The sequence below is a fragment of the Saprolegnia diclina genome, assembly GCF_000281045.1.
Source record: "Saprolegnia diclina VS20 unplaced genomic scaffold supercont1.17, whole genome shotgun sequence".
NCBI lineage: Eukaryota > Oomycota > Saprolegniomycetes > Saprolegniales > Saprolegniaceae > Saprolegnia > Saprolegnia diclina.
Window position 1 is genome coordinate 147,031 of NW_008246084.1, and position 17,114 is coordinate 164,144.

At 59.0% G+C, this 17,114-nt stretch overlaps 11 protein-coding genes across 11 annotated transcripts; 5 read left to right on the plus strand and 6 right to left on the minus strand.

Moving 5' to 3' along the window:
* Positions 1-70: 70 nt before the first annotated feature.
* On the minus strand, positions 71-794 carry SDRG_06238 (hypothetical protein; the record flags this gene model as incomplete). The annotated part of the gene is made up of 5 exons (XM_008612006.1): positions 71-249; positions 294-450; positions 500-581; positions 635-672; positions 723-794. 5 exons carry the CDS (start codon positions 792-794, stop codon positions 71-73), a joined length of 528 nt encoding a protein of 175 aa, XP_008610228.1.
* Positions 795-1,589: 795 nt separating this feature from the next.
* Positions 1,590-2,626, plus strand: SDRG_06239 (hypothetical protein). The gene has a single exon (XM_008612007.1). It carries the CDS (start codon positions 1,620-1,622, stop codon positions 2,496-2,498), a length of 879 nt encoding a protein of 292 aa, XP_008610229.1. The 5' UTR covers positions 1,590-1,619; the 3' UTR covers positions 2,499-2,626.
* SDRG_06240 (cell division protein FtsZ) lies at positions 2,516-4,187 on the minus strand. The gene is made up of 8 exons (XM_008612008.1): positions 4,082-4,187; positions 3,840-4,029; positions 3,579-3,793; positions 3,422-3,529; positions 3,228-3,376; positions 3,088-3,184; positions 2,836-3,042; positions 2,516-2,784 (listed from the first exon to the last, which is right to left on the minus strand). Exons 1-8 carry the CDS (start codon positions 4,160-4,162, stop codon positions 2,665-2,667), a joined length of 1,167 nt encoding a protein of 388 aa, XP_008610230.1. The 5' UTR covers positions 4,163-4,187; the 3' UTR covers positions 2,516-2,664.
* A 459-nt stretch (positions 4,188-4,646) lies between these two features.
* Positions 4,647-5,428, minus strand: SDRG_06241 (hypothetical protein). The gene is made up of 5 exons (XM_008612009.1): positions 5,216-5,428; positions 5,126-5,169; positions 5,027-5,071; positions 4,902-4,980; positions 4,647-4,858 (listed from the first exon to the last, which is right to left on the minus strand). The coding sequence occupies exons 1-5, from the start codon at positions 5,372-5,374 to the stop codon at positions 4,703-4,705; spliced, it is 483 nt and encodes a 160-aa protein (XP_008610231.1). The 5' UTR covers positions 5,375-5,428; the 3' UTR covers positions 4,647-4,702.
* A 499-nt stretch (positions 5,429-5,927) lies between these two features.
* Positions 5,928-6,542, plus strand: SDRG_06242 (hypothetical protein). Its single transcript, XM_008612010.1, has 2 exons — positions 5,928-6,216; positions 6,269-6,542. Exons 1-2 carry the CDS (start codon positions 5,950-5,952, stop codon positions 6,467-6,469), a joined length of 468 nt encoding a protein of 155 aa, XP_008610232.1. The 5' UTR covers positions 5,928-5,949; the 3' UTR covers positions 6,470-6,542.
* SDRG_06243 (Ras-like GTP-binding protein YPT1) lies at positions 6,479-7,493 on the minus strand. Its single transcript, XM_008612011.1, has 4 exons — positions 7,437-7,493; positions 7,303-7,333; positions 7,127-7,247; positions 6,479-7,079 (listed from the first exon to the last, which is right to left on the minus strand). Exons 2-4 carry the CDS (start codon positions 7,314-7,316, stop codon positions 6,612-6,614), a joined length of 603 nt encoding a protein of 200 aa, XP_008610233.1. The 5' UTR covers positions 7,317-7,333; positions 7,437-7,493; the 3' UTR covers positions 6,479-6,611.
* Positions 7,494-8,530: 1,037 nt separating this feature from the next.
* Positions 8,531-9,682, plus strand: SDRG_06244 (hypothetical protein). The gene is made up of 3 exons (XM_008612012.1): positions 8,531-9,181; positions 9,230-9,438; positions 9,503-9,682. The coding sequence occupies exons 1-3, from the start codon at positions 8,550-8,552 to the stop codon at positions 9,628-9,630; spliced, it is 969 nt and encodes a 322-aa protein (XP_008610234.1). The 5' UTR covers positions 8,531-8,549; the 3' UTR covers positions 9,631-9,682.
* On the minus strand, positions 9,673-10,810 carry SDRG_06245 (replication factor C subunit 2/4; the record flags this gene model as incomplete). Its single annotated transcript, XM_008612013.1, has 4 exons — positions 9,673-9,963; positions 10,012-10,255; positions 10,303-10,716; positions 10,773-10,810. The coding sequence occupies 4 exons, from the start codon at positions 10,808-10,810 to the stop codon at positions 9,673-9,675; spliced, it is 987 nt and encodes a 328-aa protein (XP_008610235.1).
* A 496-nt stretch (positions 10,811-11,306) lies between these two features.
* On the plus strand, positions 11,307-13,094 carry SDRG_06246 (hypothetical protein). The gene is made up of 6 exons (XM_008612014.1): positions 11,307-11,857; positions 11,902-12,034; positions 12,088-12,350; positions 12,403-12,522; positions 12,623-12,799; positions 12,857-13,094. Exons 1-6 carry the CDS (start codon positions 11,321-11,323, stop codon positions 13,055-13,057), a joined length of 1,431 nt encoding a protein of 476 aa, XP_008610236.1. The 5' UTR covers positions 11,307-11,320; the 3' UTR covers positions 13,058-13,094.
* On the minus strand, positions 13,071-14,544 carry SDRG_06247 (hypothetical protein). The gene has a single exon (XM_008612015.1). The coding sequence runs from the start codon at positions 14,533-14,535 to the stop codon at positions 13,102-13,104; it is 1,434 nt and encodes a 477-aa protein (XP_008610237.1). The 5' UTR covers positions 14,536-14,544; the 3' UTR covers positions 13,071-13,101.
* A 569-nt stretch (positions 14,545-15,113) lies between these two features.
* SDRG_06248 (hypothetical protein) lies at positions 15,114-16,719 on the plus strand. Its single transcript, XM_008612016.1, has 4 exons — positions 15,114-15,754; positions 15,802-16,112; positions 16,154-16,238; positions 16,288-16,719. Exons 1-4 carry the CDS (start codon positions 15,359-15,361, stop codon positions 16,666-16,668), a joined length of 1,173 nt encoding a protein of 390 aa, XP_008610238.1. The 5' UTR covers positions 15,114-15,358; the 3' UTR covers positions 16,669-16,719.
* Positions 16,720-17,114: the final 395 nt, after the last annotated feature.

A 17,114-nucleotide genomic window follows, 5' to 3' on the forward strand; every position in this document is an offset into this window, starting at 1 on the left:
TCGGCGACTTCATCGGCGTCGAGATGGGTGAAGCGAGCAATGCGGCGCGTTGGGATGACGAGGATGTGGCCTACGGCAACGCTATTGCCGTGTGAATGATGACGCTTGTAGTAGTACCTGGCACGATCGGCTTGAGGTTCACGAGGGCGACCGAGTGCGCCGACTCGTAAAAGACCTCGGAGAACCGAATCGGGTACGGGCCAAAGGCGCGGTAGAGTGGGTCGAGGCAATGCTGGAAGCCAAGCAGATCTGTACGCTTGTCAAAGACAGGCCAAGAAGGCATGGGCGTGCACCTTGCACGAGCGTATCCGGCGTCGGGAAGGGCACCGCTGTGCTGGTATCGAGGCCGACCATTGCAATATGCTCGCCAGCGTTTGGGTGCACGATCAGCGTGCGGCTCGCCGGCACGGCGAGCGTCGAGGCGGCCGCGTCAAGGAACGCCGCTTGACTCTAGCCACCTGGTAGAATCTGCCTGTGCAATGGACAACACCATACGCACCATGCGCTCGGTCGTAGCAAAGTCGCAGGCGCCATCCAGCGTCGCGGCCGGCGGAAGATGCACCCCGAGCTTGTAGCCCGACCTACAGCAGTAGCGTGGGCCATGAGCGACATGGCAACGCAGGTCGTCGTCTACTTGCGGAGGGCGGGAAGGATCGCATGCCACGTGGCCGCCTAGAGCGTCAGCGTGAGGCGCAATCTTGCGACCGATATCGGCGACGTACGTGGTACCCGGTCGAGAGGTCGAGGAGCACAGAGCGGACGTTGCGCTCGAGCGCAAGCTGCGCCAAACGCATGGGGCCCAACACAAATTTCAACAAAATTGGGCCCCCCCAATGCGATTCGCGACACGGGTCCCCCCAAAACAGCTGGAATCGGCAAACACACGTGGCGCGATCTGGGGTCATCCCGCCCACGACCAAGATTTGCGGTCTGGACCTCACGTCCACCACGTTCGGCCTGACGCCAACGGACAAGCCTAGCGTCATCCAACAGCGCGCCGCACAGACACTCGACGGTCCATCCTATCCCCCAGCTGCCATCGTTGCAAGCCGGATGCGCCTTTCGATACCTTTGATGGACCGCATCCTCCGCGCTGCTGGTGCGTCATGGCAGCTGCAGAGATCGGTGCACAAGAAACCTTGCCAGGTCTTCGTTTCTACTGCTGAATGTCCTCGGCGCGTCGACCGGCGTCATCCATGCGCAGTATCGCAGGCGCTGAATCGCTCCATCCTCGCACCCGCTTTCCAGCCCGTCTATCGCGACTGCGTCTCCATGGCCCGACGGCCTCACAAGCCGGAGCCCATGCGCAGTGAGTCGTAGTAGCACTGCGGCCGGCGCAGTCGCCGTGGCGGCCATATCACATTCGCCGAGAAAGGCAAAGTCCTCATCTCCGCCCTCAAACCAGGCCGCGCCAAAATGGACCAATCGTAACTCACAATGTTGCTTCGACGAAGTTTTGTCGAAGATCTGATCCACTTCGAATGGTTTTATAGTTTCCTGTTTATCGTGGTGTTTGTATGCAATTTAATCAATATATTCAATGCGCTGGGTGTGACACGCGCTCTAAGATTGCACCGCATTACGCACGGCGCCATTCGCGCTTGGGACCAGCCACGAGCATGCAGACGTCGATCGCGGACGCCGCCGTGGGCATCGTCGTCTTCATCCCGGCGGCGCTCAAGCGGCCATCGCACACGCTCTACTGCATCTGCGTCAAAGTCGACGACGCGCCCATCGCCGAGTGGACCGTCAACCGGCGCTACTCGCAGTTTCTAGAGCTGCGCGAGAAGGTGCTGCGCTTTCTGGAGCGCACCCAAGGCTGTCCGGGCTGCGCCAACACGGCGCTCGCGATTGCGTCGTTCCCGTTTCCGCCCAAGGCTTGGTTTCGCACCAACAAGCTCGTGCGCCAGCGCGTCCGCGACCTCCAAAGCTTCATCCAAGTGCTCATTGGCCGGGCGTTCTCGGCCAAGCCAAAGTGCAACACGTGCGGCGCCGGCCTCCAGAACATTGTCCGGCCCTTCTTTTACCGCGGCGCGCAGCCGATCCATCGGCACTCGTCGATCGTCCGACGCGACGCCGACGACGACGACCTCATGCTCACGCAGCGCACCAAGAACGGCGGCCTCGACTCGGACTGCTCGACCATGAACTCGGCAAAGGACATGTCGTACGCAGTCTCCAAGCGGCGCACGCGCATCTCGAAATCACTGAGCGACTCCAAGACGCTACGCCAGGCCAAGTGTTCGTTCATCAAAGAGTCGACGTGTCAGCAGCATGACCACGAGTCGTCGTATCTGGACGGCGCAAGTAAATGCACGGACGCGCGGCCGTCCGTTCTAGATGCGCTCAAGGACGTGGTCATCGCGGATGGCTTTGCCAACACCAAGCAGGAAAAGATGTACCGGCTCTCGACGATGTGGGAGACGTTCGAGCTTGACGACATTCAACGGGAAATGGCGTCGGGCCGAGCGACCAAGGCCGCCGGCATCTTGATCTAGACTCGCTCTACTTACTACGCTCCGTATTACCTCGTGTACAATTACTACGACATATCTTCCACTAGACTATCTAATTATGAACCCTTTCCTTCGTCGCCTTTCAACCTCATCATATATCTACAGCAGTCATTTTGTCTTTGTCATGTCAAGGACGTCATAAGACGACTTATTTCGAACGTCCTTCGTCCGCGATCCCGGTCGCGACGACCGAGACGCGGATCTTGCCCGTCATGTTCGCATCAAACGACGAGCCAAAGATGATGTTGGCGAGCGGGTCTTCGACCTCCTATGTATAGCGTGCAATGCAGACGCGCCATTACACGATGGATGACGGTACCTGCGTCACGCGCTCGGCGGCGGCGTCGACTTCAAAGAGCGTCATGTCCGGCCCACCCGTGATGTTGACCAGCATGCCTTTGGCCGCACGGATCGAGAGGTCGCCGAGAAGTGGGTTGTAGAGCGCGGCTTCGGCGGCGCGGAGCGCGCGGTTGTCGCCCTCGGCCTCGCCGCTGCCCATCATGGCATTACCCATGCGCGTCATCACCTGGTACGGTTCAGCATGGTGCGTCAATGGAAGATATTGTCGTACCGACTGGACGTCGGCAAAGTCGAGGTTGATGAGCCCCGGCATGACCATGAGGTCGGTGATGTTCTTGACGCCCGAGAGCAGCACGTCGTCGGCAACGCTACGCTCCTTAGGACGCAGAGATGAGGATGACGAGGATATACCGGAAGGCGTCCATGAGCGATGTCTTCTCGGTCGACATGTTGAAGAGGTTCTGGTTCGGAATCACAATCATCGTGTCGACGCTTTGCTTGAGTTCGTGGAGGCCTTGCTCGGCGAGCTTGGCGCGGTGGCTGCCCTCAAACTTGAACGGCTGCGCAAAGCGGTTAACCAATGCGTCGAGTCGTGCGTGTCGTACCTTGGTGACGACGCCGACCGTCAAGATGCCAGAGTCGAGCGCCGCTTGCGCAATCACGGGGGCGGCGCCCGTACCGGTGCCACCGCCCATGCCCGCCGTCACAAACATCTACAGACATCGATCAACACATTGTGTATCACACAAAGCAGGGTATTACCATGTTGGCGTGACCAATCTTGTCCATGATCTCGTCCAAGCTCGCCTCGGCGGCCAGTCGCCCGGCCTCGGGGTTGGCGCCGCAGCCAAGGCCGCCCGTGAGCTCCGAACCCATTTGGATGCGGTTGTCGGTCAGCGTCGTCTTGAGGTGCTGCGCGTCCGTGTTGCACACGAGAAAGTCGACGCCCTTGAGGCCGCGCGCAATCATGTTGTTGACTAGGCGACGGTGCATCGGCCGCGAGAGAGAGGGAGAACGACGGACCTGCGTTGCCGCCCGCGCCGCCGACGCCGACAACGACGATCTTGGGCGCAAACGACCCGAGGTTCATCTCGGCCGCGTTCTGGATCCACGGCTGCGGGTCCACGGGCTTGGCCTTCGTGTCTTCGACAGGCTGCGCCTTCTTCTTGTCGTCCGCTGGCGGCTGCTGCTTGCTGCTGTTCTTGGAGAGGCCCTGCGCATAACGGTGAAGGCGTGAGGCCCTACCGCATCGCACCCGAGGGTACCTTCTGGAGCGACGCAGTCGCCGCGTCCGTGGCCGTCGAGAAGCTCCGGAAGCTGTGGAACGACGACAGGCGGCGAAGCATCGGACGCAAAAAACCTCGAAAGTGCACACCGCAAAAAACGAGCCAATCAGCGTGCGGCGATCCTGTTGTCAAGATGGTCACCAGTTCAACGGTCGCGCCAAACACCAAGTCAGCACGCTAGCACCACGCCGGGCATGCAACGACTTCCCCATACGACCGATTATGCTATAGACGTCTGCCTCCATCTGCCGCCTCGGCAACCTTGATTTCACCAAGTCATCTCCACGCAACGATGGCAGGCGACATGCGGGGTTCTGGTAAATGTATCTGTCATGATTCGACGAGCTCTGTTGGCTGGTGGATGGAGCCAATGGAGCGTGCAGATGAAGACGTCTCGCAGTGTGAAGCAACGGTGCACCGCCTGCCCGCATCGTCATGCCATGCGGCTATGAACCTTGCTATTGCTTGCGGCAACGGAGAAGCAGGATCCCTGCAACTTCACGCGCTACTCTCTTCTGTTCACGAAAAGGGTGAATACGTTGGCTTCCGATCGATCGATTGTAATTGTAGTAGGAGGTCCATGGACGACAAGGGCTGTGATTACGTTGTCGTTGTCGGTGGTTTGAAAAAGGTCGAAATACTCGAGGCAGCCGCCGCGTCCTTGTAGATGGCGTACTTGAACTCGGGCTGGCGCTTCCCCTTCTTGATACTGTCCAGGACCCAATTCGGGTGGACGCATAAAATCTTTCCCCCCGACTCGAAGCGATGTCAGACCAACGCTAGCTGCGAATCGACGTACTTTGAGAAGGGCCTCGGTCTTGGAGCCGTTGAGGTTCTCGGCCACAATGTGGGTCACCCGCGTTTTGCGGTGCATGATGCTAGTACATACATGATCTCAGTCGCCACCTTGCAGGCGCCATGTACGAGACGGTGGCGCCATGTTCTTTGACCATCTTGGTCATGTAGTAGCTACATCAACCACCAAATGAGTCCATCGAGAATGCGCAGACGCAAAAGTCGGACGACGAGACGTTGCCGGTGCGTCCGTCAAAGTACAAGTTGCATCCCTACGAGCGTGTCAAAATGGCCAGAAAGGGCAAGTCGATGGCCAACTTGAAAGATGGCGCTCAGCGTCGGGTGGCCGGAGCTCGGGACCGTCGTTGGCCGACGAGGGGCATGCGACGACGGTCCCTTGCGTTTCTCGCTGCCGGGCGGTCGTGGCACCCGCTCATTGCGGTTCGTCGGCCCACTGGGGCCGTTGATGCTAAACATAGTCGAATTGGCGCTCCCGTGGTTCGCGGGAAATCTTTTTGGCCAATGGACGCGCGTATCGACAGGATTTAAAAGTGTTTCTGCCAATCCCAAGACGACATGCATCTTGAACTCAATCCCAGAAAGGGCACAACGACTCGCTTGGCTCTCTCTGGGACGATTTGTACGAGCGACTGCAGTCCTCTACTAATAAAACAGGTAGGATTATAAGGCAGTGCGTCGAGCTCGACGTGGGTGGCCTCCTCTTGTTCGGTGTCTCCCGACTACGCGTGCATAGACCCAAGACAAGTAAACGCCCGGGGCGCCGATCTTGCCTTCCGGTAGCAAAACCGGTAGATTCCATGGAGGAATAAGTCGCGATGCTTGATATATAAAGGCTCCTTAGATAGACCTCGAATGTCCAAGATAGTCGCTCGAGTCCCAAGGCAACGACGATTGCAGCGCCAGCCAGGACCGCAAAACGAAAGTGTGTCCAACGTGCCCATTTTGTCCAATCAAAACCAAACGTGTCAACATATTTGGCCAATCGCAGCGAACACGAGGCTTGCCATTTTGCGTTTTGGTTGACGAGTACAATGGCGTCGCTCCTCACCGAAGCGCTGCAGCACGTCGAGATGCGCACGGACGTCATCACGGGTCTCAGCAACGAGCTCGTGCAGATGGACGTGAAGCTCCAGGATGCCCACTTCAAGGCCAAGCAGGACCCAGAGCTGGGCGAGGCCGTCCTCCAGCTCTACGTGGCGTTCCTCGCCAAGCGCGATGAGCTTATCGAGGTGCTGCAGGCCGAAAAGATCTCGGTGCCCTGGCAGCTGCGCATGAAGATCGACGAGTTTGAGCAGTCGGTACGAGCTGACGACGGCAACAGGCGAATTCAATCCCGTCGTTGTCTCGTAGCTCAAGGAGCGCAAGGTCAAGCCGTACGCCAAGGCAGCCTCCCCCGTAGCTACGACAGAGGCTGCACCAACAACGGCCGTGGCCCCCGAGTGGGAACGCAAGGATACGCTGGGCGTTGTCCTGCCCGTTGTCGTCGTGCTGGTGGCGCTGGCGGTCGCGTATGTCATGCGGGCCGAGATCTTCGCCTTCCACGACATGTAAACACCACAATATTGTCATGCAAAATACGTTGTGAAAAATATAAAATATCCATGGCTACTCGCAGGAGCTCAAGAGCACATCGTCGTGGGAAGAAGCAACCATGGTTTCTGCACTCTTCACAGAGTTCAAACCACTAGAGAGCTTAGCAGCAGCCGCCCGACTTGCCCGAGACGTTCTGGCCGGGCTGGAGGCTGATGGCGGGCTTCGACTGCATCGGGGCGCTCGCCATGCGCTTCTTGATCTGTGCGGCCATCATCATAAAGGCCTTCTCAACGTTGGCCGCGTTCTTGGCCGACGTCTCGAGGAACTCAATGCCGAGGCTGTCGGCAAAGTCCTTGGCCGCGTCCGTGCTCACGACGCGCTTGGCCGTCAAATCGCTCTTGTTACCGACAAGGAGCTTGTTGACGTTCTCGCACGCGTACCGGTCAATCTCGTGGAGCCACTGCTTGACGTTGTTGAACGACTCCTGGTCCGTGACATCGTACACGACGATGATACCGTGGGCGCCACGGTAGTAACTGCTCGTGATCGTGCGGAAGCGCTCCTGGCCGGCCGTGTCCCAGATCTGGAGCTTGATGGTCTTGCCGTCGAGCTCAATCGTGCGGATTTTCTACCATGTGCCATGAGCCTCTCCATCGCGCGCTTGCATGTGCTTACGAAGTCGACGCCAATCGTCGAGATGTAGCTCTCCGTGTACGTGTCGTCGGCGAAACGCAGGAGCAAGCACGACTTGCCGACGCCCGAGTCACCGATGAGGAGCAGTTTGAACAGGTAGTCGCTACAAGAGCATGCTCGTGAGCTGCCTGTCCCGATATCGCTCCATGTTCACGTACTATTCGGGGTTCATGGTGCTGAGGAAGAGAACTACATGGAAGAAGAGGGCCATGAGCATCGCCCATCGTCGTCGTAGGTGCATGGAGGAAGCGTCGTCTTGCGGCGCTGCCTCCATGAGCCGTCGCCGCCTTACCTCAAGTCCAGTCAGTCAACAAACGGGTTCTGAGCTTCTCGGCTCTTTTTCCTTTCTGACGAATACTGGCCGCTGGTTGGCTGAAATCGTGCTCCGCCTCTTTCTCGCCCATACAAAGGCGCCAGTTGATTCATGGACCCCTACCCCTTCTTTTCTTTTTCTGTTCTTCGGCCAAACATCTTGCTTTTTGTATGTGGCCGTTGCCATTCGCGCGATCTTCTCGAATCGGCCGGCCGGCGTGATAAAAATGCGCCGTATTTTTTTGTTCCGATCGCTAGCGCGCAGGTATCCACAGCTGGTGAGGCCTCGCATCCGAATTAAAATACGAGCGTATTTTTATTCCTAGCATATACCGGTTTCATCGTGTGGCACAACGTGATTGGTCCAACGAGATGCGACTTGGATCTTGGCTCGCGTCGCATCGACAGGGCAACTTGCGCAAGGACTATTTATACTGCGCGCGTCATCGCAAGCGAGTCCAAGCGCGATGACGCACCGCTGCGAGAGGGAGCGAGAAGGACGTAGGCGTGAGTAGCTCTGCTTTGCACGAGTAAGTAATCGAACAGCTTCGGCCGGTTGATTTTCATTCGCAACTCGAAAATATCAGACAAGTGATAGGTTGGGACCACCGGGACCACCGGCTGGTGGCGACAACAGTACGCGATCTCGCGTTCGCTTTTCGGCGAGCCAAGCAGCAAGGCTTGGTCGACCCGTCCCGCCGTAAAACTGTATTACCCGAAACGCTGCATGTTGATGCGTTGGAAGATCGTGACTCGACGACAGGCAAAACCTCTGGCATGGCTGTTTTCTTGCCCATGGACTGGGCCGAGGCGCTGTGCTGGACAGCGATGCAGGAGAGGCTAGGACGCTTGTCGTCGGGTGATGGTCATCGTAGTGCGAGGGGTTGTTGCTGCTGCTACTTCGAGGAGCGCTGTGCGACTCGCATTGCGCGGGAGATCTTTCGTGGCGCGCGCTGATTGGTCCACGACAGCATACTGATACGAGAGCGCGCCACGTCAGGACCTTCTTAGTTGCGTCAAAAACCTTATTGTCCGGATAACCATACCATAGTATCCGAACCGATGACAACGAAACCTGTCTGTTCCAGCCAGCATGGACCCGACAATGACGGCGACGCCGGCGGGCCGCCTCGAGACGGACCACATGGACATGATCTACGACATGAAGATGGACTATCATAGCAAGCACATTGCGACGTGCTCGGGTGACCGCTCCGTGCGCATCTACGAGGCCAAGACCAAGGGCGACGCGACGACGCCGGGTGCGCTCGTCGCCTGCTTGCCGGTCCCATGCGATGGCCCGGTCTGGCGCATTGCGTGGTCGCACCCAAAGTTCAACGTGCTCGCCGCCTCGACGCAGTGCGGTAAGATCGTCTTCTTCCGCAACCGTGCGCCCGCGGCCGCGCCCGAGGACTGGGTCCAGTTCCACGTGCACACGCCCCACACGTCGAGCATCAACGCTATCGACTTTGCACCGCACGAGTATGGTCTCATGCTTGCGTCTGCCTCTGCTGACGGCACTGTCGCCGTTCTCACAATGACGCGCGAGGGCTGGGTCATGACGTCGCACTTCCACGACAACGACGTTGGCTGCATGGCGTTGAGCTGGGCACCGTACAATTCGCTCGGGGGCCAGGGCCACAAGCGCCTCGTTGTCGGTAGCTGCGACTCGCTTGTCAAGATTTGGACGCTTAGCGACGCCGACAGCTCGCGCACGTGGCAACGGTACTGCTTGCATTTGCGCCGATGCATAAAATCTTATGCTGCCTCTAGCATCGACGAGCTGCCACCGCTCCATGGGGACTGGGTCCGCGACGTGCTCTGGGCGCCAAGCGCTGGCATGCCATGCAATACGATTGCGAGCTGCTCGGACGATCACACGGTCGCTGTCTGGACGCAGTCCACGGCGGGGGGTCCGTGGTCGTCGGTGGTCCTCCCCACGTTCAAGTCGCCCGTGCTTCGCCTCAGCTGGTCCATCACGGGTAGGTGTCATCTCGGGCAACTCTCGTCGTCAAGTTCTCTGCACTCAACATGTGATGGGAGTAGGCAACATCTTGAGCGTCGCTGCGGGCGAAGACCATGTGTCGTTGTGGAAGGAGTCGAACGGTACGTGGCGCCAGCTCTCGACGCTGCAAGAAGGCAGCGCGAGCATCAACCCGCCCACGCACATGTAGTTAACGCATGAGAGCAACACGGCTGTCGTATATGCCGCAGTCTTATTTCTCGTGGTACGTTTGCATCAGGAACGACGCGACGTCGAGGAGCTGGAGGTGCTCGCTCGCGCCGTCGCCGAGCTTCTTGTCGGCTTCGGCGATGTGAAGGCAGACTTGCGCCTTCTTGCCCGGGGACATGCTCTTGTGGGCCAAGATCTCGTCCACGAGCTGGTGCAGGATCGTGAGCACGGGGAACCCGCTGTAAATAATGTCGTCGACTTCGTTCTTCATCAGATCAAACGAGTTGGACTCGATGTGGCGCCAGAGCTTGTCAAAGAGCTCCTTCGGGGCCACCTAGACGCATGCATGAGCGACGACGAGGTAGAATAGTGCGAGACGTACGCCAGCAATGGCCAAGATATCGTCCTTCGTGATCTCGGCGCCGTTGAGCTGCTTGGCACTCTGGAGGTAGTTGATAGCCTTGCGCAAATCGCCGTTCGAGACCTCGAGGAGCGTGTCGACGGCGTCCTGCGCGCACGCCACGTCCTCTTGCCCGCAAATGTACTGGATGCGCGCCGTCATGGACGTCACTTCCAGCGGCTGGTAGCGAAACTTAGCGCAGCGCGACGCGACAGGCTCGATGATCCTACCACAGTGTGTTTGCTACCTGTCGTTCGCATAGCGAGTTCGTACCGGCTCACGTAGTTGCAGATGAGGCAGAAGCGCGTGACCTTGGAGTAGTTTTCCATCATGCGGCGCAGCGCCGACTGCGCGTCGTTGGTCATCGAGTCGGCTTCGTCGAGTACAATGATCTTGAACGGCGGCATGGACGACGACCCGCTGATCGCGCCTTGGGCGAACGCCTTGACCTTTTCGCGCACGACGCTGATACCGCGGTCGTCGGACGCGTTGAGCTCGAGGAACCGGCCATTCTCGCGGAACTTGGGACCAAAGAGCTCGCGCGCGACGGCAATGATCGTCGACGTCTTGCCCGTGCCCGGCGGGCCGTAGAAGAGCAGGTGGGGCAGCTGGCCGTTCGCGATCGACGACTTGAGCGTGTTGACGACCTCGTCCTGGTGCGAGATATCGCTGACGTTCTTCGGGCGGCTAGGTAGACGCATGAGCCCATGCTCGCCGGCGGCGGCGGAGGAGGATGGACGTACTACTTCTCGACCCACGGAAGCGTCGTCTTGGTGGCCATCGCTCTGCTCTCGGCGGCGCTGGAAAACGAACAAACTCCCACCTTAAAAAGCTCCCGCCACAAGGATTGCGGTATAATATTATTCGTAATATTTTATTTAGACCTCTCCGCCATACCATTGCCTAGTACAGAGTTTCATCTGGTATTTTAATGCCGGCGAGATTCGAATTGTATTCGATTGCTCGCGTAGATACCAGCATTTTGGCCAATCGGATCGCTTCGTGGTTTTCAACACATGTAGTGGTTTAAAACATGTTTTATACTCGTTACTGGGTCGCGCACAAGGTGTGCTGCCAGCTCCTCACAGGCCAGCAGCGCGCTCGGGCCACGGAAGAATCGTTCAGCCTTTGATGGATGCGTTATGGCCGGAAGCGCGAGGGTATTCTATGGTTGTTGTCTCTCGAGCATGACGTTGGTTGGTGATCGACCGTCGCCGATTCTGTATGTTATTCTGTTTGGAACAGCGTCTGGCGCACGCACGCAACAAATCCAAAAATGCAACTCGACGCCATGCTTGCGGTCCTCGCGCTGAGCGCTGGCCACGTCAGCGCGTCGCTCTTCGGAGGGCCCGCGCTCAATGAAAGCTGCAAAAGCGTCGTCTACAAGGGGCCGATGGGCTCGTCCCTGAACGCGTTCCGGCAGGCTAAGGCCGCGTTTGCATTCGAAGACCTCTGCTTTGTCGAGGAGGTTGTGCCCGACCCCCTCTCGTCGTCGAGCCTGCTCTACTACCCCAAGCACGACGCCTTCTCACCACGCACATGCCTCTTGCCCGGGTTGCCCCCGCCGCAGGTGTTTACAGAAGGTCCAGTGACGCACGACGCGATCGTCGCGTTCGTCAACCGCCATGCCCACACGTTCCGCGCTCTCGATGGCTCGCTGCAGCCGATCGCTGCGACCGCCAACGCCCTCGAGTCGAGCCGATATACCGTTCCGCGTTCAACCACAGACCGCTCGTGCAAGGTCGTTGACGCCAGCGAGATGACGACAGCGCGCTTCCGCGACCACGTTCTCCGCAACGAACCGCTCATCATTCGAAACGCAGCGACTGTACGTTCACGCTTGCTAACAGCCAGTGACACGTGTATGGGTAGACTGCGATGCGTAGCCCGGCGTGGTCGACGGAGCGTCTCCTCGAGCGGATCGGGCGCAACGACGTGCATGTCAAAGTGTCGCCGACCGGTGACTTTGAAGGCTGCGAGCCGCTCGCGTGGTGGTCAACGGCTGGTAATCGCACTTCGTCTCGCTTTGTGCGGTGGGATATCGCGTGCACCGTGTAGAGGACGCAGCGATCCCAGACTTTGTCGCCGCCCACCTTGAATCGCCCGACCGCGTCCTTGTCCGGCCGGCCGCCGCCAACATGCCCTTTGCCGACTTTATTGGCAAGCTGCGGGGAGCGACCAACTCGTCGACGTCGTACTACCTCGAGTATCTCTCGCTGACGACGTATGTGCCCGAGCTCCTCTCGGATATTCCATCGTACCCCTGGGCCGACTTTTTGACGCTCGAAGTCCAAAACCTCTGGTTTGGCGATGGCAAAAGCGTACGTCGACGCGTTTTTCTCAGCGCGACAGAGAGATTACCGTGTGTTCTAGGTGGGTAAACTGCACTTTGACGCGTATGAGAATATCATGGTCATGGTCGCGGGCTCGAAAGAGTTTGTGCTCTTCGATCCGTCGGACAATCGTCGGCTGTATGAAGGCCACATCCGCGAGGTATTCGACTCGCATCACCACGAGCTATCCAATCTGGATCGATCTCAGATTGGGATACTATCCAGATTACCAGGGCACCTCACGTGCTGTCAACGCGTAGGCGCAGTACGACATTGATGACGACGGTGTCATATCTCGCACGCGACTCCTGCAGTCGACCTCGATGGTCAACAGCCCCGTCGACATCAACAGCCCAAACGACATGCACACGTACCCGCGCTTTCAAGACGCCACGCCACTGCGCTGCACGATCCACGAAGGCGACGCGCTCTTCCTCGTACGATTTCTATCCAGATTGTATCAAGGCTCGTATCAATCTATCAACTCCCGATAGCCGTCGTTTTGGTGGCACGAGGTCACGTCGTCGCCGGCCACCGACGAGCCGCGCAACGTCGCCGTCAACTTCTGGTATTCGCCTGTGTACCACCGCGGTTTTCCGTGCCCGACGTGCCGGCTGCACTTCAACACGCAGGCGTACGCGTCGCTGCTCGAGGCCGAGCACATGGCGCGCCACCCGCCCAAGGACGAGCTGTAATTTCACAAGACAATATGTCGTATCGATGGGTCTATTTGATGGGGTTAGTACGGCACATACGTGAGCTCCTTGCAGTTGTCGAACTGGTTGTCTTCCTTCCCGACGTACGCAGCGTTCGGGTCGATGCCCGAAAACTCTATCCACTGCGCAAACGTGCGCTTCGACCCGAGCTTGAACGCGTCGATGTCCGTGTGGTCAAAGTCGTCTTCGGTGAACGAGAGCCCGAGCGCGTGGCGGATGCGGCGCTTGGCCTTTTGCTGCACAAAGTACCGCTTGTCCCAGTCCTTTTCCCAAATGACCTTGCGCTCTTCGTACCAGTGGTACACGACGTCCTTCTTTGGCACGTAGAAATCGTACCCGCTCGTCCAGAGCCGCGCCGCGCGCGAGTACTCTTCACCGTGAAAGAGGAACGGCGTGTACGGGTCGTTCCGGACAGTCGTGGCCTGGACGCAGTTGCCAAAGTTGAAGCCGCCAGCAAATTGCGACATGAGCCGCGGCGTCGGCGGCTGCGGAATCCAAATCGGCGCGCCGTACTGGATCATCGTGTCGGGATCCGCAGACTCGATGCGCGCGTGGCACATGAGCTGGAGCTGGTTGGCGTACTCGGTGTTGTTGAGGAGCTCGGTCGACTTGGGGTACACGGTGATGATCGCATGGTCGTTTTCGAGCGAGTCCCACTGCGAGAGGAGCTCGGCGTCCCAGTCCTTGACAAACACGAGGTGCGAGTCGATCGCAAGGCAGAAATCTTCGTCTTTGATACCCTTCTCCGTCTCGTAGCGCGCGCGCGTCGGGCCCGTCGCGTCGTCGGCGTCGATCGTGCTGTTGACCATTTGCGACCGGCGACACGCCGCTTCGCCGACCTTGCTGCAGTACGCGTCAATGCACCGGATCTCGCCCTTATCGAGGTAGATCTGGTCAAAGATGCTCACGTGGACAAGCTCGGGGTGCACGGCGGTCGTGAAGAGCGAGTCGAGGGTCTCGGCGCACCGGCGCGTATCGCGGTAGTTGGCGATCAGCACCATGGTCGTCCGGCCGTTGACCGCGTCCGGCGGCACGGTGGCGGCGTGAACCGGCTTGGGCGTCTTGCCCACGAACGCCGGCGACACCACCGGCGGCGGCGAGGTGGTCGGCGCCCCCGTCGTCGGCGCGTTGGTTGTCGCAGCCGCCGTTGTCGCTGCGTCGGTCGGCTGCCGCAGGCTGTGCGTGCGCTTCTTTGTGACCGACGGCGTCAGTTCATGCAGCGCGTTCACCCGCGTTACCACGGGCTTGCTCAGCGCAAAGTGCTCGTCGTACACGGGCATGTTGTGGTACGTCGACGGCGTCGCCGCGTAGCTCTGCAGGTAGACGACCTCGTAGAAGACGACGCAGAGGCAGGCGAGCGGGAGAAGCAGGATGAGCACGCTGCGCATCTGCGGGAAGTGGCGCTGGTGCAGGTGGTTGCCCATCGGGCGGTGGCTCCGGCCAAAGTTGGCTTGCATCCGTCGCGCAGGTTCCAAAACTGGCGCAAAAAGGCCGTGTCGGGCATTTAATATTGTTTTCACACCTTTATACTTGATATTTCTATGGACAATTGATTCAAGTCATTGAATACGGGAAAGGCGGCATTTTGGCCAATCAAACGACTGCACGACGACGCTGACGACGAGATCCAGACCGGCAGCGGCGACGCGCTCTCAAGGCACCGTATCCTTCTCCGCTCAAGCACCCTAGTTCTTATTGCATACTAGTACTACAAGTAGAGCGAGGATGCAGCTAGTGTGAGTTTGTAGCGTCCGTCCTCTTGCGCGACGATTATGCTTCTCGCACCTCTGTGGTTGAAGAGCCTGGCGTTTGGAAGTGCAATCTCGAGTACTGTTCAGCACACTTGTGGTCGTAGCCACCAGCGTCGTTGCTCATCTCGTTGCATACACCAGCAGCGCATTGGATAACGTTGTGGTCTCGTCCTTCAACGTAATAAGTCACTACTTGTTTCTCGGGTTCTTCAAGGAGGCTCCCTTGGCACGCGTCCAGCAACGTTGGTTTCGGCTGGAAGTGGGCGTGCGTTCGATATAACCCACGCAGCCAGGCGGAGATACGAGGTTGCACTGCACTGCAAATCAGCAGCAGCGATCGCCGCCGGTGCGATCGCTGGGCTGCCAACCCGCATGCACCACACACAGCCCTGTGATGCAGTGCCGCTCGATCCCGTGTCGCTGATCATTTTCGCGTTGTAGAGCTATATGGACTAAACGTTTGCATATTCTGTCCGTTTCAACCGCAACGACGAGCAGCGTGGCCGTCTTGGCGCACTTCCGAATTGGCATGGAGAGCCCCAACAGCGTGTACGTGGCGCTGGCCGCCAACATGGGCGCGCAGCTCGCGAGAGCGGTCTCGCGCCACACGCTCTGCTCGTGGATCCACGGAGAGAAGCGCGGGTGCAACATCTTTCGGTCCGTCGCCGGCGCGCTCAACGTCCACGCGACCGCGATGCACGTGCACACGCCGTTCAACCTGGCCGCGGACGCGCTCTTGGCGACGACGACCGAGGTATACTGCGCCATGATGCGGAATCTCTCGTCCGACTTTGTGGCTGGCGACGTCCTGCGCACGATCGTCGGGCCGACGCCCGAGTCGCCCAACCGGTACATTGCATTGACGTCGGCCGCGTTCAAGAACGACAAGCTCTTCCAGAAGGCCAAGGACTTTGTCTGTCTCGAGGTATGACGTTGTATCGGCGTTTCGTGCACATCTTTGTTGTGTACTAGTACGTCGACGTGGTGCAGAGCGGCGCGCGGCAGCTGGCCTTCCGCGTGCTTCAGGCCCTCCCGAGTGTCGACAACAATGGCGCCGACGGCGACCGCCCGAACGCACCCATGACCGGCCTCGTTTTCGCCACGAGCTCGTCACAAGATCAGATCGACGTGTCGTATCTCTGCTCACTGAGCCATGAGCTCGATGCGTCGTACATCATCTCGCACGTCGAGCAGTGCTTTGCCGGCATCTTCAGGCACTTGGACCAAGCCCGCGCTGGCGACTTGCGATTTGCGATGCCACAGCTCCAAGTCATTGCCCTCCCGTACGTATATCTCGGCGTCGATGATCCTATGTTGGCCGTAGCGAGACGGCGCAAAAGGCCTGCCACGTGTGCGAGCGCGCCTTCCATTGGGGCTCGACGACCCATACGTGCTGCCAGTGCGTCATGGTGCGTGTGCTTTCAGTGCAAACGACGACGTCGTATGGATCGCTACTAGAGAGTGTGCAAGTCGTGCGTGTGCACGCGGCTCGTCGAGGTGGCCGGCGCGAGTTTGCCGACGCGGCCCGCGGCCATCTGTCTGCGCTGCATGGACTCGGCGCGGCGCAAGAAGAGCGCAGAGCGCATCGCGAGTCCGAGCGCGTCGAACGAAGCCGATTTCGCGCCGATGCTCACGCTCTGGGCCGAGTACGAGCTGCCGACCAAGGAGACGGCGTACCGGCCGCCGCCCGTGCGCAAACTCAGCTTTCCGTTTCGATCGACAAGCGACAGCATCCTCGCGTCGCTCAAGAAGCGCCGGGGCAGCATGGTCGACCTCTTGGCCCCCGTTGCGCTCGAGCGGGCGCGCTCCTATCCGTCAAGTGAGGTCGACTCGACGTAGTCGTACGATTGCGTTTAATAATTTAACGTCCAGTGTTGGTGGCATTGCTCACGCCACGTATTACGTCAGACGCAGAAGCACGCCACTGGGCGACGCTTGATGCACATCCCACGTCACGTGCAGGAGATGTGTCAAGTTGGATCGACCAGATTATTGCTGCTTTTGCCTTCGATGGAAGCGCGCGATCTTGCACTGCAAGGCGACGAGATGTGTCGAATGAATCATTCCTAGCTGGTCGTATATCGCTATGGCGTACCGTAGGATAAGATGTACGCAGTAGCCAAGCGCTCAGATCTTATTTGCATCAAATGCCAATCCTGCGTGCCGTGACGCAGACAAGCACACGCGACAGGGCGAGCGACGACGACGATGAAGCGGTCGATGTGCGTGGACAGCACTGTTTCTACCGCCGCAGTAAACAAGCTATCTCCTCGTGTAGCGTGGCA